Below are 24832 nucleotides of genomic sequence, written 5' to 3' on the forward strand. Positions count from 1 at the left end.
GTATCAGGCTGGGTAGGCATTGACCCCATCTATCCTATAATTCGGCACATGAACATTAGAGCAGGGTCATGGAACAATGGAAAACGATGGCCTGGTCACTTTTTCTTTGGACTTTCTTTGGCCTCCAGATACCCCAGACCCCAGTTCAATTATCTGTGGGACCTGCTGGAAAAACAAATCCAGTCCATGAAGGCACCACCTCTTCATTTACAGGACATAAAGGATTTGCTGCTAAGGTCTGGCATTGAGATCTGGTGGACTCCATGCCTCATTAATGATTTACAGCTGTATTACTGGCAGAAGGAGGACCTACACAACAATCAGTGTACGTGGCTAATCAGTGTATTTGCTGCAGTGTCTTACCGCAAAGTATGGGCACTTATCACTCAGCAACTTGAAAACAACTAATGAAGAAATCTGGAATAACTGAGCCTGGTTTTTACAAACTAAAAACTATGAAATTACGTCCCTGGCTGTGGAAGATGTCATCGCTATATTATAATAATAATCATAATCATGCCTATGAAGTGAATACAAGTTACTCCACAGTTTGCAGACTGTGGGGAAAGACAGAACAATGTGTTGATGTGGTTAGTTTTATTTGTCTGTTCCCTTTGACTGTTAATTCAAGAGATATAATGAGCAAAGGATTTTGGTGGCGTTTAAAGCCTCCAGAACATAATAAACCAGGATGTGGTTCTGAGGCTTCACTGTTCAGTAATTCAATCATTTTCTAACTTCAAACTGTCTTGCATACATTATAGTTCATTTTGGAGTTCTTTGGTTCCTTTGTGCGACCACACTGGCCTGAGCCTGCAGTCTTCCTTTTATGCCTCGTTTAGCTGATTTCCTGTTATACATCTGTCTTGGCACTGAGGGAGCTGTCCTCTGTTCGGCCCTCCTCACGGCTTTTCCCATTATCCATCCTATGTCTCCGACATGGGCACTGAGAAAGAGTCTGACGGAATTTCTTAACGGCAAAAAAATAGACCAGAGGGTCCAGAGAGGCATTTAGGGTGCTAAGACATGAGGTAAATCTGTTAGCCATAGCCAAGCCTTGCCTTAGGTCACAGGAAGACAACATGTCTGTGCTTTCTCCCCCAGGCATCAAAACATGGTACAGGGTGCGACTGAGGTGGTAAGGGACAAAGCAGATCAGGAATATTGTGAGCACCAGCAGCACCATCTTCACTGCACGCTCCTTTGGTTTCCTGTCACCACCTTTTCGAAGGCGCCTCAAAATAAGTCCATAACAAGTGACTGTGCTCAGGAAGGGGATAGCAAATGCTGCACTCAGTGAAGTTAGCGCCCGTAAGGAGGGTGTTTCACGATACAACAAACGGCAAACATTTTCCTCTAATGTTGATCCTCGGCTTAAAAGTAATGGTGCAGTAGCAAATGCCACAATAGCCCACAAAAACCCACATGTGAGGTGAGCATATAATGGCTTCCGAACCTTAACGGAGCTGAGAGGGTGCACGATTGCCAGGTATCTATCAATGCTTATCCCTGCTAAGAAGTACAGGCTGGCATACATGTTCAAGTAGAAAACAAACCCTGACAGTCTGCAGGCCAATGAGCCAAAGGGCCAAGTATTTCCAGAAAGGTGGTAGAAGAGTCGGTTGGGAAGACTGAGGAGCAGGAAGAGGTCTGAGAGGGCGAGATGGAGGAGAAAGATGTCTGATGGGGATTTAGGCTGGCGATCTCTCACAAACAGCGAGAGGGCTAGAATATTTCCCAGTCCTCCCACAGAAAGGCCTATCAGGTAACACACAGACAGCAGGGCGTTCTCCAGCCAAGTCTCCTGAACACACGGATCCACCGATGCCATCATAGAGGAATTTGCTAACATCCTATTCAGAGGACCACTCATAGTCACCAAGAGTTCTGACAGCAGTGCTGGAATACAAAATGAAAGACTTGTTAGCAGTTCAGTGACCTGAATCTAATCACCTTTCCTGTTAACTGATTAAGGCCATAACGCAAAGTATAGATCATAGCCATACAACTATAAAGTGTACTGTATATCATAACCAAATTAACAACTATTTGTATATTATATTTATCATGGGGACAAAGAGGCTCAATCAGGGCTCATGAGGCGGGGTGAAACTTTTGCCTCAGGCGGCACATTTCTAGGGGCGGCATCCGCCCGTCGGTGGGTGCGGGGAGCCGGCCGCCGAGCTGGAGGGGTAGCGGGCAGGACGGGGGTATTGGGCCTAGCGGCGGGGAGGGGGGGGGGGGTCGGACCCCCCCTCTCCTTGCCTGGGTCCCCCTGATCTGCGCTCCCCTCCAGCCTTAAATAGATCAGAAGCAGCCGCTACTCGTAAGAGGCACGGGCGGGGAGGACTCACCTCTTCCTCGCTCGATCCAACGTGCGCTCCACTGACGTCACTTGCTGCAACGCCGCCCACTGTATTGTAAGTGGACGGCCGCGGCGTTGCAGGAAGTGACGCCAGTGGAGCGCACGCTGGATTGAGCGAGGAAGAGGTGAGCCCTCCCCGCCCGTGCCTCTTACGAGTAGCGGCTGCTTCTGATCTATTTAAGGCTGGAGGGGAGCGCAGATCGGGGGACCCAGGCGAGGGAGGGGGGTCCGACCCCCCTCCCCGCCGCTAGGCTCAATACCCCCGTCCTGCCCGCTACCCCTCCAGCTCGGCGGCTCAGGGGGGGGGGGGGGGGGGCTAGGCAGCAATAATTTTTTCCAAATTTGCCTCAGGCGGCAAAAAGTCTAGGGCCGGCCCTGGGCTCAATTCAACAGGAACTTCTGTGCTCCCTTATTGTCTTCTCTGAATCTAGCACAGAAATTCACTTTTCACCAAACTTATTGCAGAAGAAAATAATTTCGTTTGATTATGTGTACAAAAACATATAATACAATATGAATAAATGTGCTTTAATGTGTACCTCCATTTTCTAAAAAAAAAATGGCATTTGATAGATATACTGTGCTTTCTGACAGCTGATGGATGCACTGTGTGTCTTCTGGCAATTGATAGATACACTAATGTTCTGGCAATCGATAGACACATGATGTCTTCTGACAATTGAAAGATACACTGTGTCTTCTGCCAATTTGATAGATACACTGTGTCTTCTGCCAATTTGATAGATACACTGTGTCTTCTGCCAATTTGATAGATACACTGTGTCTTCTGGCATTTGATAGATACACTGTGTATTCTGGCATTTGATAGATACACTGTGTATTCTGGCATTTGATAGATACACTGAGCCTGATGCTATTCAAGGTGATAAGTAGCTTGCAAGATGCAAGCTACTTATCACCTTGCCATCGCACGAGGATTACCTGCAAATCCTATTGCCAGTTTCACAGCATGCGATGGCCGATCGTCAGGGAGCATTACTCAGGTGAAAGCCTGAGCGATGCTCCCATGTTACGGGCAATGGGGTGTGAGGTTTACCCTGTGGTGCTGTCCATCAGCACCACGGCCTCGCTCCTCACATATGCGCACACCCGCTGCTATCTTCCGCTGCTGCATCTGGGGGTCTTCTTTAACCTCCTTGCCGGTTATCCCGAACACAGTTCGGGGTAACCTGCGCAGGAGGATTTCTCAGGCCCCGCTGGGCCGATTTGCACAATTTTTTGTCCTACACGCAGCTAGCACTTTGCTAGCTGCGTGTAGTACGCGATCGCCGCCGCTCGCCGCCGATTCGCCGCTACCCGCCGCGCCGAGCCGCCCCCCCCCCCCCCCCCGCCCCAGACCCCTGCGCAGCCTGGCCAATCAGTGCCAGGCAGCGCTAAGGGGCGGATCGGGATTCCCTCTGACGTCACGACATCCATGACGTCGGTGACGTCATCCCGCCCGGTCGGTCGCCCTGCAGGAAATCCCGTTCTCAACGGGATTCCCTGCATACTCTGATCGCCGAAGGCGATCGGAGTGGGTGGGGGGATGCCGCAGCTCAGCGGCTATCATGTAGCGAGCCCTGGGCTCGCCACATGATTTAAAAAAAAAAAAAAAATTTTAAAAAGTGCGGCGCTGCCTCCTTGCCGGATTTTTTAGACCGGCAAGGAGGTTAATAAGGAGAGCCCCAGAGCTCACCGCCGGCCGCCGCTAGTCTCTGCAACCCCCCATGTAGCTGCACAGATACTCTGAATTGATTTCCCTCTTTGAATCTGCCGCCGGGGCTCCCTATTGGTTCACAGTCTGAGCCATTTTCATTGGTCCAGACTGTGAACCAATGGGGAGCGGCTGATTCAAAGATGCTTTGCCGGGACTCTGCTATAGCGAGAGTAATTACAGTAACTCATACACTGTAACTGCAGGTCGGGACTTGCGGTGGGTGTTCAGCAGCAGGAGGGAAATTGCTTCACAGTATCTGTGCAGCTACGTGGGGGGTTGCAGAGACAAGCAGTGGCCGGCGGGGAGCTCTGGGGGTCTCCTTATTAAAGGAGACCCCAGTTGCAGCGGCGATGACGTGGGTTAGCATGTTTAGACCTGCTTTTTGCAGGTCTAAGCTAACGCTCTTGTCTGCCGGGAAGCATCGCTTCATGGAGGCTTGCAAAGTGTGATTGGATAGGGTGTAAAGAACTTGCTGGGCAATAATATCGCTAAGCAAGTTTTTTTAACACCCTGCCTAGGGTTAAATGTAATTGGATCAGGTGAATTTATTATCGCCTGATTATTGGACTCACCAGCGTTTAACGCTGGCGAGTCTGACAATTGCATCAGGCCCACTGTGCCTTCTGAGAATTAATAGATAAACTGGGCCAGATGTATCAAAGCATTACCGACAGTTTTTTTCTTCTTAAACAGTTCTAACCAGCAGGATGAACAGTTCTGCATGATAATAAGAAAAGTCTTCAATCCTACTTAAAGTGGACCCAAACCAAACATTTTTTTTAATTAAAAATATTTAGTTGCTGTTATAATTTAAGTAGGCCTCAGTTACTTGGCCTGAGTTTTATGTAAAAGGCTTGTCCACAGTGTATGCCTTTAAAATAGACAGAGGCATCTCAGGGTCTGCGTGTAGCAGAAGATACACGCAGATACTGAGAACATGTTCCTAAGAGAAGGCCATCGGTTTACTCTGACCTCCACTTACAGGACAGGAACAGTAAACATTGGCCATATTTACTAAACATTCACATTCCCGCATCTGGGTCAAGTGCCTCATCGATTATTAATCGAGTAGGTGTGTATGATGACACCACAAGTGAGTCCACCAATAGACTTATTTAGGGGGTGGCGAAGATGATGTCATATTTAACTCTTTCCTAGCCGGTATTAAATCTGGAGCGAGCAATGGAGAACTCACTTCTGCTTCTTCCTTCTGCACTAGCTCGCAAGGCCGACTGGGACCTCTAAGCATGTTATTCCTTACTGTAATCTGATATAATGTATGCTGTACATATGTAGTTTAGTGTAACGTAGTTAGGAAGAAGGTACCTGATAGACTTCAAGAGGGAGTCTAATCAAGCAGCTATAACGCAACATGGAAGTCTGCTTTGCCAGGAGATGAATGTATCTATCTGTATTCCTGTTTCCTGAATAAATAACGTAAGAAGCCTGAGAAAGTCTATATCCTGTTTGCTGTGTGGAGAGTCAAGTGATCTCACAGTCTGTGAGACGATGGTGTCGAAGCAAGGTGATAAGAACAGTTTATAACAGTGGTGCCGAAACCCGAGAGCAATCCCGAGTAGGGGAGGGTCCACACAGATAACATCCTCACTACAGGGGTCACAACATGAGACAATACCACACAGTCCATATTCAAGCACTTATCCTCATGCTAGATGGATAAGTGAGGAGGTACTCTTAATCGAACGATTGCAGAGAGTACATTCTTCCCGACCTAAGGTACGCATGTTGCCCCAGGACATAAGGGGGGCAAAGGTCCAAACAGGACAGTTGGGAACAGCGTTTGTCATTGATATGCTAATCAATTTCCCAGAAGAAAGAGTACCTACCGTATTCTTCTGGGGAGGGCCACAAGGGTTAGCATGGGACGTGAGTTGGATGGATCCGGGGACCTTTTGGAGTAGAGAGGTAGAATCCTGGGATACATCAGGTAGCACCCCGGGGACTCTCTATGACGGAAGGGTGATGGGACTAAAAAGGGGGGGTTTAAAAATAGCGCCCTTAGTCCAGGAGGATGAAGGACCATGGACATATGGTTTTTGCATCCCACAGTCCCTAGAGTTTAAGGGTCCAAATAGATCTTGCATAATGAGAAGGGGAACCGTGACAGTAAAAGTGGGGGTTCCCACAACGCCTAAAGCTCAGGTAGTCACCCTGCCAGGGACTACTCAGGAACCCCACCTACCGTCATGTGAGACACATCAGGTTGTAAAAAGTGGCCCTTTCCAGTTAAATCAACTGAGGGTGACTCCAGTTATCATGGAGGCCCAGCTTCAATTGATCACTTGGCAGATTAATTTAGAAGAGTGGGTAATATCTAATATATACCCTAACTGTAGCACTGTCACTGCCACCCTGGTACAGGCTTTTATGTCATGGGCACATTCCACAGGGAATAGTGTAGCCAGAAGAAGGTCCCGAGATTTAACAGATACACTCTTGGGAGGAATGGGCGCTGGAATGGGGGTAGCAAACAGTGTAGACATAGAAGGGATGACATAGGTCATTCAACAATTAGGCACATTGGGACAACAGAATGTGGGTACCCAACACCATCTGAACTTGGTTTTGGAACAGTTAACGCACAACACCTATAGAGTTCAGGGGTACACTCAAAGGCACATTCAAATAATTCTTCAGAAGATGATTGAACATGCTAGGGGTACTGCATGGGAGACAGCATGCCTGTCAATGCAAACCGAGTTAACAGCAGATTTTAAGATAATGGCTCAAGCCTTATCAGAAGGTAAAACTCCTTTACAGCTGAGACTTGACAAGGAGCGATTTGTCGATTTTCCGGGGGAAGGATCTTTTGCATGGAGGCACCGAGAGGTGTGGATAAACAAATGGATGGGGTGCGACAATTTTTTATGCACCGCTACTTCCTTAGTTCCTACCGGCGGAGAAACTCAGGTAGTTTTTCCAGTAGTATCCCTGGGTACACCTGTTTCCGCAACACATGTCTTACACCATGACCTGAGAGGTCAACGATTTTTGGTGCTAGACGGGGAGGTGAAACAAGTAGAATTGTCATCATGCTGGCAATTCTCAGAGAGGTACCTGTGTTTGCCGGGGCAAGTCCGATTTAGTGAGGACGCCTGCTGGCTCAATAACACAGAGTGCGCAGCTGCCATCCAAAAGATCCCTCCTAATGCCAAACCAATATCTCCGGTGGCTGAAGGAAAAGTGTGTTTTTTAAACATGAGGTCTAATGACACATTCATTGTACATTTTCATAATTGTTCCGATAGGGTTGGTCTCTTAAGGGGAACATATTGTGTGAGCGGAGATCCCATACGGATCAAGTCATCTAGGTTTGACTACGTGATTCCTCAAATTGTGAGGAGAACTCTACAGTTCAAAGCTCCACAGGAGGTGCCCATCCTGAGGGATAACACGCCATGGGACAAATGGGTACAGGTTTTGACACAAGATCACACTTTGTTAAAACGGTTAAACAACCAGAACACTAAATTAGAGGTGATATTTCGTCATGATCAAGGCGATCTTAAAGAGGTTGAACACAAATATAATCAGGTGAGTTCCAGTCTGACCTGGTGGAAACGGTTTCTGGCAATATTCCAGGGACATTCGGACTGGGCCTCTGCAATTCAGAATTTCTTCCTACATCCACTGGTCGTAGTGATGGGGGTGGCAATCTTGGGAATCATTATACAGGTGAGTTTGTGTGTAAAATTACGCAAACAAATTAACACGGTCCAGAGATTGGTGCCTCATAAACCATCTCATGAACCAATATTTTCAAATTAAGGGATATACAGGGTTACGGGTATAGGTTTAGTAGTACCTAGGAGCTAGTTGTATAAAGGCGCTCTTTTAGAAGGCACCTGGCACTGCTCCGTTTCGTAACAACCAAACGAGTTTCACTTTTCTGTGGTCATGCAAGTTTGTGAGTGATACGCAAGTGACGCAAATGCTGAGCATGTGGTATTGAGGGACTTAGAAGTAGGGCATCCCCAGAGAGCCTGGTTACAGGAAGACCAAGAGGTCTTGTTCTCTCTCTTCCAGGAGTAACCGCCTAGAGCAGAGAAGTTGTGTGAGCACGAACATCGAAAAGTGAAACATAAAAGAAACCAGGTACTGGGAGGTTCAGACGCTGGGATCTGCGGGTCAAGCCGTTTTAGGGGGGATTGTTATAATTTAAGTAGGCCTCAGTTACTTGGCCTGAGTTTTATGTAAAAGGCTTGTCCGCAGTGTATGCCTTTAAAATAGACAGAGGCATCTCAGGGTCTGCGTGTAGCAGAAGATACACGCAGATACTGAGAACATGTTCCTAAGAGAAGGCCATCGGTTTACTCTGACCTCCACTTACAGGACAGGAACAGTAAACATTGGCCATATTTACTAAACATTCACATTCCCGCATCTGGGTCAAGTGCCTCATCGATTATTAATCGAGTAGGTGTGTATGATGACACCACAAGTGAGTCCACCAATAGACTTATTTAGGGGGTGGCGAAGATGATGTCATATTTAACTCTTTCCTAGCCGGTATTAAATCTGGAGCGAGCAATGGAGAACTCACTTCTGCTTCTTCCTTCTGCACTAGCTCGCAAGGCCGACTGGGACCTCTAAGCATGTTATTCCTTACTGTAATCTGATATAATGTATGCTGTACATATGTAGTTTAGTGTAACGTAGTTAGGAAGAAGGTACCTGATAGACTTCAAGAGGGAGTCTAATCAAGCAGCTATAACGCAACATGGAAGTCTGCTTTGCCAGGAGATGAATGTATCTATCTGTATTCCTGTTTCCTGAATAAATAACGTAAGAAGCCTGAGAAAGTCTATATCCTGTTTGCTGTGTGGAGAGTCAAGTGATCTCACAGTCTGTGAGACGATGGTGTCGAAGCAAGGTGATAAGAACAGTTTATAACAGTTGCACCACTCTGATACATACAAAGATAAATAAACACTCCTTCAAACCTATGATCATTTCAGTGCATGCTTTTCACCCTTCTCTTTTTATAACTAGGGTTATACTGGGGGCAGCCATTAGCAATTCCTCCATTGCCAGACACCATCTACTCCTCCAGTTTGCCGGATTTTTGCCCGGCAATTTGAAAGGAAGGGAGGGGTTCCTCCAATAATTGTAAAATATTTTATATTTGTCATCATGCAGCTGAAAAAAGGCTGCTATTTATTATTATAATTTAGAAAATAGATTTTATTTCTGAAATCTTGTATTTTTAATTTGGGTCCATTTTAATAGCAGCAGTTTAAGCAGCAGTTTAGTGTGAATTTCTAGAACTGCACTACAGAGAAGAAGAGTGTAAATCCATCCCTAAACTGCAGCAGATTAAGAAATGCTTAATAGCACTTAAATATACTCAAAAAATGTGTGCACTAGCACACGCTATCTATATCACAAAAATTCGCAAACATCTCTGTATTGAAAATGTATCAAAACTTTATTCAAAAAGGACTAATATGCTTACTTATAAAAAAAATAGCTGCTTGTGCAGTATCTGTCCCCAGTATTGGAGGACAGACACTGCACAAGCAGCTATTTTTTTTTATAATTAACACAATTGCACAAGCAGCTATTTTGTATAATTAGGCTTATTAGTCCTGTTTGAATAAAGTTCTGATACATTTTCAATAGGGAGATGTTTGCGAATTTTTACTTAATAGCACTTCTACACAGCTTGTGCAGTGCAGGCTAGGCATGATTTGCGAATTGCTTAACACTAGTTGCCTGACTGTCATGCTGAGCTTTTGGCTGTAGTTGTGTTTGAGTTACCCACACCTGCAACAAGCATGCTGCCAGTGGAGTCACACCAGGCTCAAAGCATCTGATCTGCATGCTCATTCTGGGCCAGTGACTCAGTATTAGAGGCAGAGCATGAGCGCAGCGGACAAGCAACTGGCATTATTTATTAGAGAATGAAGATGGCAGCCTCCACATTCCTCTCATTTCAGGTTCCCTTTAAAGTGAACTGAGGAGCTGCCATTACATTTTCTCTTTAACCTCCCTGGCGGTAAGCCCGAGCTGAGCTCGGGCTATGCCGCGCAGGGGGAGATCTCAGCCCCTGGTGGGGCGATTTTCATACTGTAAAGTGCTGTACGCGCAGCTAGCACTTTGCTAGCCGCGCGTACAGCTTGATCGCCACCGCTCTGCGGCGATCGCCCGCACGCAGCGGCGCAAGAGGGCCCCCCGCCAGAGCCCTGCGCTGCCCGGACCAATGAGTTCTGGGCAGCGCTATGGGCTGGATCGGAGACGTCTGACGTCAGGACGTCGGCTGACGTCCATGACGTCATTCCGATCGTCGCCATGGCGACAGGAGAAGCCAAACAGGGTAGCGTTATATACGCGTTCCCCTGTTTGCTATTGTTGCCGGCGACGATCGAACTAGAGGGACACATGCGCCCTCTAGTGGAGTTTCATGTAGCTACCACTCTGGTAGCTTTACATGAAACATAATTTTTTTTTTTTAACCACCCTGGCGTTCTGATTAAATCGCCAGGGTGGCTGCGGGAGGGTTTTTTTTGGATAAAAAAAAAACTATTTCATGCAGCCAACTGAAAGTTGGCTGCATGAAAGCCCACTAGAGGGCGCTCCGGAGGCGATCTTCCGATCGCCTCCGGCGGCAAGAGATAACACGGAAGGCCGCAATGAGCGGCCCTCCGTGTTTCGCTTCCCTCGTCGCCATGGCGACGAGCGGAGTGACGTCATTGACGTCAGCCGACGTCTTGACGTCAGCCGCCTCCGATCCAGCCCTTAGCGCTGGCCGGAACTGTTTGTTCCGGCTACGCTGGGCTCGGGCGGCTGGGGGGACCCTCTTTCGCCGCTGCACGCGGCGGATCGCCGCACTGCAGCGGCGATCAGGCAGCACACGCGGCTGGCAAAGTGCCGGCTGCGTGTGCTGCTTTTTATTTGGTGCAAATCGGCCCAGCAGGGCCTGAGCTGCAGCCTCTGGCGGTGTTGGACGAGCTGAGCTCGTCCAGACCGCTCAGCTGGTTAAATTGGATTTCTGCAATTTTTGCAGAAAAAATTAACCGCCAAGGAGGTTAAATCAACCTCCCCATAAGGGAGGTTTGTAACAGTATGCCCCTGGTGTGAGCGGTATTACTTACCTAGGGGAGGTGGGGTAGACTCTTCACTTACCTATGTGGGGTGTGGGAGCCAATGGGTGCCAGGAGACATAGTCAGAGGATCTGAGTACAGAGATGTACTTGCATCCACAGACTACATCTGCATTATGGCAGCCACTCACCCCAATGGTACACTATTATAAACCTTTATTACGGGGAGGTTTATTTAACCACTTGATGACCCACCCTTTACCCCCCCTTAAAGAGTAACTGTCAGGCTGCAGAAGCTAATTTAAACCTCTATTCTCCTGTGTTAAACAGTTTAGAAGGAAGCTCAAAAGCCATTAGTGAAGATAAACATCTCAGTTACCTTTGATGTGTGCTTATCTTAAAGGCTGTTATAGACCCATAAAGACGCAAGCCGCAGCTAAACTGCAAAGAATTCTGGGGCCCTCCCCTCGGCTGCTAATGAGACGTTACAGAAGCTTGTAATCAGTCTAGCTGTGTAGCACTGATAAATCTCGGGGCAGAGTACTCTGCAGGAGTCAGCTATTGTTCCTAGCCACATGGCTCATTAATATTCACTGCACACCGTGTTGTTCAAGAACGAGCTTATCTGTGATCAGGAATCAGGCAGGACATGACGACACATTTGACAGAAAAACATGGAGCCTGCCATGAGCTGTCAGGAGCATCTATCTCTGCATATACTATATACAAATTCTGTGAAATCCAAACGTGGACAGTGAAATGCATATGTAATGTAAGTACAGCCAATCTTTAGCTACTGATATATGTGTTTATTTTCTCTGAGACCTTATACCTAACAGCTCCTCTTTAAGGACCAGCGCTGTTTTTAGTGATCTGTGCTGGGTGGGCTCTACAGCCCCCAGCACAGATCAGGGTGCAGGCAGAGAGATCAGATTGCCCCCCTTTTTTCCCCCCTATGGGGATGATGTGCAGGGGGGGTCTGATCTCTTCTGCCTGCGTGTGGCTGGCGGGGGGGGGCACCTCAAAGCCCCCCTCCGCGGCGAAATTCCCCCCTCCCTCTCCTACCTGCTCCCCCCCCGGAGATCGGGGCTGCACAGGACGCTATCCGTCCTGTGCAGCCAGTGACAGGACGTCCCCTGTCACATGGCGGCGATCCCTGGCCGCTGATTGGCCAGGGATCGCCGATCTGCCTTACGGCGCTGCTGCGCAGCAGCGCCGTACAAATGTAAACAAAGCGGATTATTTCCGCTTGTGTTTACATTTAGCCTGCGAGCCGCCATCGGCGGCCCGCAGGCTATTCACGGAGCCCCCCGCCGTGATTTGACAGGAAGCAGCCGCTCGCGTGAGCGGCTGCTTCCTGATTAATCAGCCTGCAGCTGGCGACGCAGTACTGCGTCGCTGGTCCTGCAGCTGCCACTTTGCCGACGCACGGTATAAGCGTGCGGTCGGCAAGTGGTTAAAGTGAACCAGAGACGAAGCACCCTCATGTATTTTACCATATAGATCAGTGGGAACATTATAGAAAACACCAACCATGCTTTCTGTTTTATTCTGCCCTGCACAGCTTGTTTCTTAGCAGTCCAGATAAAATCCCCAACTGAGCATTCAGTCTGGCTTTGCTATAAATACTCAGCTATAATGATTGATGAATGATGACTGAGCAGAGCCAGCAGGGGGCAGGCTTGGACTTGAAAAGACATGAGAGAACACAGACTGATCTATAAATATTCCTGAACAAAGCCAGACTGAATGCTCAGTCGGGGATTTTATCAGGGCTGAATAAAAGCAGGCTGTGCAGTGCAGAATGAAACAGAAAGCAAGGTAGGTGTTTTCTCTAATGTTCCCACTGATATACAGTGGCTTGCAAAAGTATTCGGCCCCCTTGAAGTTTTCCACATTTTGTCACATTACTGCCACAAACATGAAACAATTTTATTGGAATTCCACGTGAAAGACCAATACAAAGTGGTGTACCCTTGAGAAGTGGAACGGAAATCATACATGATTCTAAACATTTTTTACAAATCAATAACTGCAAAGTGGAGTGTGCATAATTATTCAGCCCCCTTTGGTCTGAGTGCAGTCAGTTGCCATTAGACATTGACTGATGAGTGCTAATGACTAAATAGAGTGAACCTGTGTGTAATCTAATGTCAGTACAAATACAGCTGCTCTGTGACGACCTCAGAGGTTGTCTAAGAGAATATTGGGAGCAACAACACCATGAAGTCCAAAGAACACACCAGAGAGGTCAGGGATAAAGTTATTGAGAAATTTAAAGCAGGCTTGGGCTACAAAAAGATTTCCAAAGCCTTGAATATCCCATGAAACACTGTTCAAGCGATCATTCAGAAATGGAAGGAGTATGGCACAACAGTAAACCTACCAAGACAAGGCCGTCCACCTAAACTAACAGGCCGAACAAGGATACGCTGATCAGAAATGCAGTCAAGAGGCCCATGGTGACTCTGGACGAGCTGCAGAGATCTACAGCTCAGGTGGGGGAATCTGTCCATAGGACAACTATTAGTCATGCACTGCACAAAGTTGGCCTTTATGGAAGAGTGGCAAGAAGAAAGCCATTGTTAACAGAAAAGCATAAGAAGTCCCGTTTGCAGTTTGCCACAAGCCATGTGGGGGACACAGCAACCATGTGGAAGAAGGTGCTCTGGTCAGATGAGACCAAAATGGAACTTTTTGGCCAAAATGCAAAGCGGAATGTGTGGCGGAAAACTAACGCTGCACATCACTCTGAACACACCATCCCCACTGTCAAATATGGTGGTGGCAGCATCATGCTTTGGGGGTGCTTCTCTTCAGCAGGGACAGGGAAGCTGGTCAGAGTTGATGGGAAGATGGATGGAGCCAACTACAGGGCAATCTTGGAAGAAAACTTATTGGAGTCTGCAAAAGACTTGAGACTGGGGCGGAGGTTCACCTTCCAGCAGGACAACGACCCTAAGCATAAAGCCAGGGCAACAATGGAATGGTGTAAAACAAAACATATCCATGTGTTAGAATGACCCAGTCAAAGTGCAGATCTAAATCCAATCGAGAATCCGTGGCAAGATCTGAAAACTGCTCTTCACAAACGCTGTCCATCTAATCTGACTGAGCTGGAGCTGTTTTGCAAAGAAGAATGGGCAAGGGTTTTAGTCTCTAATGTGCAAAGCTGGTAGAGACATACCCTAAAAGACTGGCAACTGTAATTGTAGCACAAGGTGGTTCTACAAAGTATTGACTCAGGGGGCTGAATAATTATGCACACCCCCACTTTGCAGTTATTGATTTGTAAAAAATGTTTGGAATCATATATGATTTTCGTTCCACTTCTCACGTGTACACCGTCTTTCACTGGGTATTCCAATAAAATTGATTCATGTTTGTGGCAGTAATGTAACAAAATGTGGAAAACTTCAAGGGGACCGAATACTTTTGCAAACCACTGTATATGGTAAAATACACGAGGGTGCTTCATCTCTGGTTCCCTTTAAAAGAAAAATGGAATGACAGGTGCCCAGTTCACTTTAAAACCGCAGAGTTATGGCTCTGTTCTCCTTACTGTAAAACCATAGCCTGCAACTGTTCTGTGTTCTCATTTATTTTTAACTTGTAGTGCGAGTTTCATCCTTTTGCCGACATTTTTTGTATTCCCAATCTATACCCATTTTTGTCTTTACCAACCTGTGTCAGTGATCTGTTATTACCGTATTCCGGCGTATAAGACGACTCCCAATTTTTCCAGTTAAAATATACATTTTGGGATATACTCGCCGTATAAGACCATCTCTCTTGACTCTTGGACATTTGTATACTGTACTGTATGTACTGGTGCTATACTGTATAGAGAGGTACAGATACTGGTGCTGTACTGTATGTGGTACCCAGTATACAACAACCAACCAATCACAGCAAACAATTTACCTTACCGGCGATTGGCTGGTTGTTGTATACAAAGCCTTCCCAGTGAGTTGCCCCCTCACCTGGTCATCGGGACCGCGTTAAGTCACTTCTTTCCATGAATCCTGGTGAGTGGATTTTTTTCTACCATATTTGTACAACACCGCCCTTGCTGCTTTCATACGGTCACCGCATACGGCGGGGATGCAGCCACAGATGTTTTTGAGCTCCCCCACCGTATGCAGCAACCGCAGATTCTCCAGTCCGGCTCGGAAGTTTCAGCACTCGCCCTATAAGACGACACCCGGCGTATAAGATGACCCCCGACTTTTGAGAAGATTTTCCTGGGTTAAAAAGTAGTCTTATATGCCAGAATATACAGTAATTCTTCATTGTACACTCAATTATGAACCTTTATACTGTAATCAATATGTACAAAAGGGCTGCACATTGAGCTTGAAGTTAAGTTCTTTGTCTGTGGCTGGATAATTATGCTAATAACCTCTTAATACATTGCACAAGGACCTTCATTATCATGTGATGTACTTCCCATGCATGATGCAAATTAATAAGCATTGCTTAACTAGCTAAGGAACTCAGAATGGAAACAATAAGCTCTTTATGGAGATTTTGGGACGGAATGGGGGATGTAGGAGCAGCAGCTATGAATGGTTCATCCAATTATTTGTGCAGTAAATCAGGGTTGGCAATGGCTTTGAATTATCTGAGAATGAGAATTCAACATATTCCTGACGCTTCACCAGCCAGCATCATGATGTACAGTAAAGCCCTAGTTTGACCTCCTAGATTTGCCATTGTTTGTAAATGTGAATAGGCGAATACGCCATTACTCATACAATTCTCCTACAATATTTGGTGGTTGTAGGTAATACCGACATGTTGTTTACATACCATTGATATCTACCTGTTGTTGATTGCAATATATTGAAATGTAACTGTCCCTCACAATCTAATCCCTACCATAGTCATAGATCATATGTCTATGTATGTGTGGTGTAGTGTATACAGTGTCTTTCAAGAAGCAAAGAGTCGGCACTACAGTAGACGCTGAAAGCAGGGAGGACTTTGCAACAAATGCACACTCTCCTGTCACTCTGGTGTCTTTAGCGTTCTCTGATGCTGACAAGACAGTATCGTATAATGAAGTAAAGGAGAGGGAGATCGGCACTGCTATTGTGACTTTTAATCCAGAGTGTTGTAAACAGATGATTCCACATGCAGTGAACATGCCTAACATATTGGATACATCATTCCAGTATTGCAAATAAAAGTAGTGAAGACATACCAGGTTTCAGGGAGTAGTGCGGTGGGTGCTGGGCACAGATGTCTTATGGCCGTTTCACGCAGAACTGCGCTTCTACCTCCCTGATACCTGGTATGTTTTCACTACTTTTATTTGCAATACTGGAATGATGTATCCAATATGTTAGGCATGTTCACTGCATGTGGAATCATCTGTTTACAACACTCTGGATTAAAAGTCACAATAGCAGTGCCGATCTCCCTCTCCTTTACTTCATTATATGGTGTAGTGTATGTATCATAGTCTAGGGCCAATATATGGGAAGCCATTTAACTCATCTGTATGTTTTTAGGATGTGGGAGGAAACTGGAGTGTCCGGAGGAAACCCACACAGACATGAGAAGAACATACAAATTACGTGCTGATAGTGCCTTGGCTGTCCATGTCTTTAGTATCTTCCTAATGTTGGTATTATTTGCTTATTATTGAATTTGCATGTCATTAGTTCTGTGTTGTACTGCTTTTTTTTTTTTTTTTTTTTTTAACCAAGCAATATTTGCTTAGTAAGTTTTTACACATTTTCAGTTTTTCCTCTCTTGTTTACATTTGTACACATCTACATATATACGTATACATATATATCAATATGTACTGTATATACAGTACATATTGAATGAGTAACCGCCTGCTGTTTCAGACCTCTGCCCCTCTTTAATTTAACTCATCATACTTGTCTTGCACTCTTGATGTTTTTTGTTGTTGTTGTTAAGGTGAGGCGCATACATACATTCAATTGTGATTGGCCAATGATTAACTAATTTTACTACCTCCATGTAGTATGAGGACCAACAGATTTTGAATACTATGAACACATTGGCCTCAATTCACTAAGCTTTATCAAACACTTTATCAAATGTTTGATAATATACCTCATGGGTAAAATCTAATTTTGAATTCACTGAAGTGTTATATATTTTTTGAATGTTTTATCGATAAAACATTCGATAAAACTATAACACCTTAGTGAATTCAAAGTAAGATTTTACTCATGAGGTAAATTATCAAACGCTCGATAAAGTGTTTGGTAAAGCTTAATGAATTGAGGCCATTATGTAGTAACTCTCATACTACATGGAAGGGGTGAAATTCGCCAATCATTGACCAGTCATAATTGGATGTGTGTACGTACCGCAATGCTCTAAATTAATTAAGGTGATGCTAATCCTTCTGAGTACTCTGTATGTGAAATTAGCCCCGTGGTTTTCTGGTTGAGGATCTTAGCACACAATGTGTAAAAGTGTTCATGAAGGGTGTTGTCCATTTTTGTGTTTCCAGTTCGCTTAGCACTGTGCTCAAAGCTAGCAGGCTGAAATCAACACACACACACACACACACACACACACACACACACACACACACACACACACACACACCACACACACCACACACACTGTCACACACTGTCACACACTGTCACACACACACACACACACACACACCACACACACTGTCACACACTGACACACACACACACACACACACACACACACACACACACACACACACACACACACACACACACACACACACACACACACACACACACACACACACACACACACACACACACACACACACAATTTTCCAGTGAAGGTTGAAAAGACTATCTGCCACAATATCTAGTAAAATGAAAAATATAACTGAATAACACACTGGCTCTTATTCAATTCACTTTTTCTCCTAAGGTTTCTCCTAGGAAATCATTTTTCATCTTCTGTTTGAAATACATTTTGGTACTTTTGCAATTGCAGAGTACTGAAAAGTTATTTTAAACAGAAGTTGTATCAATGTAATTGACGAACAACCAGATTAAAATGTTTTGAAAAGGTACCAAAAAAAGTAGGTTAAAAACTACTATCAAAATTATTCTATTTTCTTGCTTGCCGGTGGCTTAAAAGGTATTTAATTGGTAAGGTGTGAAAATATCACCTAGGAGAAAACTTAGGAGAAAAAGTGAATAGAATAAGGGCCACTTCCTTTTATTTCCTGTATTTGGCCCTAAAAATGCATCTCCCTAAATATTGTGATCCAGCTATCAAATTGTATTAAAAGAAAACACACAATCCCCAAATACCACCATCAGCCTCTAAAGTCATTTCTCTAAAGATGCCCATCAAAAAAAAATGAAAAAATTGTACAATGTATATTGTACAATTTTTTCATTTTTTTCGATTAGATCATTTCATTTGATTATTCCGTTAGATCGAATTTAACAATTTGTTTCCAGCATGTCCGATTTATCAAAAAAGCTAGATAATCATTTCTTTTTCTTGATCTAAAAAAAAGATTATTTTCGACTTTAATTCAATGTGATCGTTTTGGTGGAATAAATCGGAAAATTGAACGTTTTTATTGTATCGTGTATGGCCACCATAACCTTCACACTGATGCCAAAAAGGTTTTGGGTGGTGTACTTCATCTAATAACACACACAAAACGAATGCACCAAGAATACATATGAGCTAAGTAACTTACAGTATTCAATGCACTAATGCACCAAGAATACATATGAGCTAAGTAACTTACAGTATGATTGACTCCGTCCCCAATGACAATAGACTATCACTAATGTGTGCAATACAGCAGAGTGGATCATAGCAAATTAAACTAGCCCTTGTACAGCATATTTTTTAAACTGAAGAATATTTCATTCATCCAATGCTTGTCCCAGTATGTGTACCTCCTTAGAAGAGATGGCAATACTTACATGCTCAGCCAAATGTTTGCAATGCCACCCTTATGAGCTGCTGTGTCTCTGGTCCTTCTGCCCTAGTTTAAGAAGGGCTGTGTGGTGTAGGCAAGCCATCCCTTTGACTGGTGAGGATGGTGCCCCCACATTTCTGTCCTCTCCCTCACTCCCCCCCAATCACACACCACAGCAGCATTTTTCACAGTGGGACAAAGAGAGGAGTGTGTCTGGGGAAAGGACGAGTGCACTATTACCATAGTGACTTGGGAAGATTTGTTGGACGGGGTTATGACTTTTTGTCTGATAAAACTATCCTTCCTTGTTTGTCACTATGCATAATAAGGCGCTCAGTCAGAGAGTGCTTCACACACACTCATTTAGTGTGGCTATCCAGCACAGCTGCAGACATACTGCTGGAGAGCATTCTGGTCATGTAGGGACTCCGGGGCTGTAGTGTGGGGCACAAGTGGCAGAGATGTCTCTTCTTCAGTCACCTGTAGTCAGTGAAGTTTACAAATAAGGTGTACCAGGTAAGACACACTGAACAATGGCCTATTTAATAAAAAACCATAGCGTTTTTTCTTCAAATTCCTTGCTGCTTCTGGAATCTAAAATTATCGTTATTTAAAATGTAGATAGCACTGACCTCTTCTACAGGGCTTTTACAGAGTATATAGTCTTGTCACTTACAGTCCCTCATAGGAGCTCTCAATCTAACGCCTACCATAATCATACTTGATCTTAACTTCTCAGGGTTAGCAAGGGTGTAACAAGTAATCACTGCCCGCCCCCCCCCCCCCCCACACACACACACACACAAATGCTTGGATGAGGCCCCTAAGCTGTCGTTGCTAAAGGGCTAAAGGGGGGAGTGCTGATGGTAGTTCGCTGTTTGCGCCTGCTGCTTCCCCTTCCTGTGCTGTGCCCCCTCCTACCTAAAAAATTGCCCTGGAAGGCCCCAGAGCCAGGAGCCCCCCCCCCCCCCCCCACTCAGGCTTCTCCCCCTAAGGGCCCCCCTGCAGCTGCATTTCTTGCAGGCACTATTGTTATGCCCCTAAGGGTTAGCCACCTTCCTCATCAATTATGACGGTGCAGTCTCATTTTCCTTCCTGAATGTATTTACTATACAATTATTATGAGAAATGCAGCAGTAAGAGTTAGACACTGCCTCTACATTCTAAAAGTCAGAAGCTAATGATTTCATGTGAACTAACCGAAGCATCGGTTTTTACCACCTTTTATTTGGGCACACAGCCATTACCATATCAAAGCCAATGTCTGGATTCTCCAGGTGCGACAGGTTAGTATTGATAATTTAACAAGTTTTTATGCTTAGCATTGAGGGTAGGAACACATCTACCCTAGGGAGAAAGTCAACGGGCCACATGAAAAAACGCATTTGTTTGCGTTCTGCAATGTGCATTTTTGAAACGCAGAACTTGCTGCATATTTTCTAAAATGCACATAATGCATGTCAATGGTGACGCACAGGTATATCGTTTTATTGCGTTTTTTATGCATTTTTGTATAAAAACCAAGTTTGATTATGTATTTCGTTTCCTGTTGACTTCCTAGTGATGAGCCAGAGAGGAAATCGAAAATGTGTTTTTATACTGGCCACATTCCCAAAAATAGCATAAAACGCACATCAGAAATGCATACAAAATGCACAAAAACACGCAAAACCACACTTGCGATTCATATGTGCAAAAAGCAAACGCACATAAAATGTACTTCATTATGACAAAAAACGCACAAATGCATATGCAGCAAAACGCAACCTTTCACGCACTGCCTAGTGTGGTCCCTGCCTGAAAGGATAGGTTGCGTTTTGCTGCATATGCATTTGTGCGTTTTTTGGCTCCCAGCTATTGCCCTTCTGGTAGGCTGAGGTGGGAGAGGGGTCAAAGAAGGTGGGAGCCGGCCCCCTTGTCATCCGCCCAAGGCACCTGCCTAGGTTTCCTTGTGGATGATCCTGCTCTGAGGAGGACACACAAAGCACAGATTGAGTAAGAGGCGCAGGGAGACTGGCCGGTGTTTGCCTGTATATTCGCACCTGTGACAAGCAGCTGGGTCAGTCTTTCGCGTGCCATTCTGCAGGTTAGGAGACAAACAAACAGATCTTTGTGTTTTATACAAGATTGTACCTCTACTGTAGCTTATATAGCCAGAGGCATATCTAGAGGGGTGCGTGTTGCTTTAGAGAACTGGGGGTACAACTCTGCAGCATACCCAGTATTCCTCATATAGGTTCCTCTTCTCTCTGCGTTTTCATGATAGGGATAGGGAGCACAGCAGATTGGATTGAACATGAGATGCTTGATGCTGGACAGTGTGGACACAGGTAATCTCCATCAGCATTGCCAGCTCTGCATGCATGGTTAGGGGGAGTTTTATATCAAGAGGGCTGTCTGTTACTGGGGGTCCTGATTGTTACTGGGAGTCCTGTTTGTTAATGGAGGTCCTGATTGTTATGGGGGTCTGTCATGGAGTTGCTGTTTGTCACAGAGGTCACAGTAGAAACAACACCTGGGTCCATACACAATAATTTTGCAAAATGCTGAAAAGTTTTTTTTAAAGATAAGATGAAAATTATCTCCTAAGAATTTCCCAACCGTGTCCTCAAGCGAACACTTTCATTCCAGCGCAGGAGACTAGAGGCGCAGCAGTGAGTAACTTCATCGCCGTCAGAAGACGAAGCTGAAATTACTTATAAAACACTATATGGCCCAGTGCACACCAAAAAACCGCTAGCAGATCTGCAAAACGCTAGAGGTTTTTGAAGCAGATTGTCAGAGCGATTCTAGGCATATTTAGAGAGGTTTTCTAGACATGTCTAGCGTTTTTTGGAGCGTTTTTGTGTAGCAGATTTCATATATTGTTACAGTAAAGCTGTTACTGAACAGCTTCTGTAACAAAAACGCGTTGAAAACCGCTCTGATCAAGCATTTTTCAGAGCGGTTTGAGCTTTTCCTATACTTTACATTGAGACAGAAACGCATATGCACACCGCAAAAATGTTGCAGGAGGCACGTTTGCAGTTTGCTAAAAACCTCAAACCGCTGGTGTGCCACCATCCCATGGAGATACATTAGCCAAGCGGTTTCACAGGCGGCAGCGGTTTTCAAAACGCTACCAAAAATGCTTGGTATGCACTGGGCCTAATTCTGCCTCCAGCAATTGCTGGAAGCCGAATTATTTCATTCCCTACCATCCATGGCGGCCTGGAGGAGGAATAGTATTTATTACGGCCGGGACTTGTGCAGCAGCAGGATCAGCCATATACCGGATGTATCCTGCGCCGATTCCTCTTGTACGCTCCTCAAGGCCCACCAACAGTACATGTTTTGCAGAAAACCCACAAACATTCACAGCTGAGGTAATTAGTGTCTCAGCAGAGCTGATTATCTACCTCTGTGGATTTCCACAATACATGCACTGTTGGTGGGTCTTGAGGACAGGGTTGGGGAACACTGTCCTAGGAGATAACGCAGGAGAAAAATATGATTGCTTATGTGCCCTGCTCTCCTAGAATGCTCTGGGAAGAGAATTCTGCATAACTAAACAGCCTAGACAGCATGGGCTAAACATCACAAACATCTTTACAAGGAGGAAACATTATCCACCAAGCATAACCTATGTAAACACAGTAACAAAACACACACTTATGACTGCACATATAACTTCATAAGATATTTATTCTTACATTTGCCATATAATAAATTGCTATTCCATGCCTTGTTCTGTGACATCTGTCATGATAAAGGCAACAGGACATAAGGCCTCTAAACTTACAGCAAAAAGGTTGTGTTCAAAAGATGTCGGATTGCAGATGATGTCCGTAAAGTAGGTGAACAGCTGTACAGTGTGGTAGCTGCTTATTGCAAAAGAAGTCAGTGTTATGACTTGAAGGGCAGATACTGCCTACATATCTGACAAATATTTCACCAGCAACTGCCAAGTCTCTTGAAAGCAGTACAGGCCAGGGATTGGACACATAACAAGGGTCTGTTCACCAATAGGGGGTTGCTTTGCAGTACTTGTCATATGATCTGAAAAGTAAAACTAAAAACAAATGCTTTGAAGGTCGATATGGTACAAGTAGGATGCAGAGAACGGCTGAGATTTAAGAGACTTTGGCCTCAATTCACGGAGCATTATCAGACGTTTATCAAACACTTTATCAAACGTTTGATAATTTACCTCATGGGTAAAGTCTCATTTTGAATTCACTTAGGTGTTATATATTTGTTGAACGTTTTATCGGTAAAACATTCGATAAATATATAACACCTTAGTGAATTTAAAATGAGATTTTACCCATGAGGTAAATTATCAAACGTTTGATAAAGTGTTTGATAAACGTTTGATAATGCTCCGTGAATTGAGGCCATTTTAAGTTGGTTATGGAGTGTGAGCTATTGGTGACCGATCTGGCACGGGAGTGGCACAGAAGACCTGTGGAGAAGACCCAGGCCATATATAGAGGCCTCACTGGATCCTGACACGTGATGTTTGTCACTGTAACCTGTGTGATTTTGAGTTTTTCTGCTTATCATTACAATAAAGTCTGCCAGTGATCCCTTCACAAAGTATGTTTTCTTCTTTGAATTGAAGTGATTGCCTCGGCAAGCACTAATATATCTCAGTACAGAGAGGACAGATGCTGGTGCCAGTTGGTGATTTAAAGAGGTTCTGGCTTCTGTTTGTGATTTATTCTAATTTCAGCATCAGGCACAGATTGGCCACAATTCTCTTCTTAGTGTGACTATATTCAGACATCTCCAAACAGCTGCGCTATGAGTCTGTTGCTTTTTGCTGCTTTAACAAAAGGTAATTGATGTATGAAGTCAGCAGGTCATCCATCTTATAGCCCTGTAGGATAAAAATTAACATATTTATATAAAGTAAAATAGAATCTTTTTTTAAGCAGTTAAAGTGGCCCATCAGCACTCTTTGGGACGGACACATGCTCCAGTGTTACATAAGTGAATGGACAAGAGATGGAGACAGTGAGGAAAGGGTCACCATAGCAACAGATATACATAGCAATGGCAACTGCTGTGAATATTAATATAGATGTGTTAGATGTGGCAATGAAGAGCTGGGCTGTGCAGTATCTACCAATCAGATCAGGCCGACACTGATGCGAAAATAAACTGATGAGATAAACAATTGGATCTATCCCCCTACTCCTAAATATTACGGTTTTAGATATGCCATGGCTTTATTTTATATTTAAACATTTACAAAGTAGATAGATTTTTTTGCTGTCTCTGCTCAGTGGCAGTCTATTAAGTGTCCCAGAGTTAAAATACATGAACTATTAGCCTTTTTCTATCCCTTCCTTGTCCTCAAAAGTTGTATTCTGCCACAAAACCTTTTATGGATGTAATTTGCTTATCAGTGAAGTTTACTGTATTCCCAACAAGGTACCGACAGCAGAGAAGCTGTCAATTGCATGCCTGAAAATTAACTCTTTTGGCAGCAAAATAAAAAAAGAGACAGCCTGGTTATTAATATGTTTTGCATTGTACATGTCGCCTCAGGTACACTTTAACCACTTGAGGACCGTGGGCTTTACCCCCCTTAAGGACCGGCCACTTTTTTTCCATTCAGACCACTGCAGCTTTCACGGTTTATTGCTCGCTCATACAACCTACCACCTAAATGAATTTTGGCTCCTTTTATTGTCACTAATAAAGCTTTCTTTTGGTGCTATTTGATTGCTCCTGCGATTTTTACTTTTTATTATATTCATCAAAAAAGACAT

At 44.6% G+C, this 24832-nt stretch overlaps 2 protein-coding genes and 1 long non-coding RNA gene across 12 annotated transcripts in view; 1 reads left to right on the forward strand and 2 right to left on the reverse strand.

Annotated features, from left to right (window-relative positions):
- Nucleotides 1-24832, forward strand: part of LOC137571457 (uncharacterized) — a 43638-nt gene that overhangs the window by 7275 nt on the left and 11531 nt on the right. The window contains exon 2 of the long non-coding RNA XR_011031359.1: nucleotides 16663-16774. This is a non-coding gene — a long non-coding RNA (uncharacterized lncRNA). The remainder of the gene's footprint in view (nucleotides 1-16662; nucleotides 16775-24832) is intronic.
- GPR17 (G protein-coupled receptor 17) lies at nucleotides 610-19148 on the reverse strand. Its single transcript, XM_068280590.1, has 2 exons — nucleotides 19078-19148; nucleotides 610-1899 (listed from the first exon to the last, which is right to left on the reverse strand). The coding sequence occupies exon 2, from the start codon at nucleotides 1871-1873 to the stop codon at nucleotides 854-856; it is 1020 nt and encodes a 339-aa protein (XP_068136691.1). The 5' UTR covers nucleotides 1874-1899; nucleotides 19078-19148; the 3' UTR covers nucleotides 610-853.
- MYO7B (myosin VIIB) overlaps nucleotides 23426-24832 on the reverse strand; it is a 196227-nt gene continuing 194820 nt past the window's right edge. For all 10 annotated transcript variants that reach the window (XM_068280582.1, XM_068280583.1, XM_068280587.1 and 7 more), the window contains one exon: nucleotides 23426-23934. In XM_068280582.1, coding sequence (XP_068136683.1) covers nucleotides 23857-23934 — 78 coding nt within the window. In that variant the 3' untranslated portion in view covers nucleotides 23426-23856. The remainder of the gene's footprint in view (nucleotides 23935-24832) is intronic.

The sequence above is a fragment of the Hyperolius riggenbachi genome, chromosome 4 (assembly GCF_040937935.1).
Source record: "Hyperolius riggenbachi isolate aHypRig1 chromosome 4, aHypRig1.pri, whole genome shotgun sequence".
In the NCBI taxonomy this organism is placed as follows: Eukaryota; Metazoa; Chordata; class Amphibia; order Anura; family Hyperoliidae; genus Hyperolius; species Hyperolius riggenbachi.

What these genes read in the sequence shown, in the direction of transcription:
- GPR17 (XM_068280590.1), bottom strand. Translation starts at nt 1,873, where the DNA reads ATGAGTGGTCCTCTGAATAGGATGTTAGCAAATTCCTCTATGATGGCA.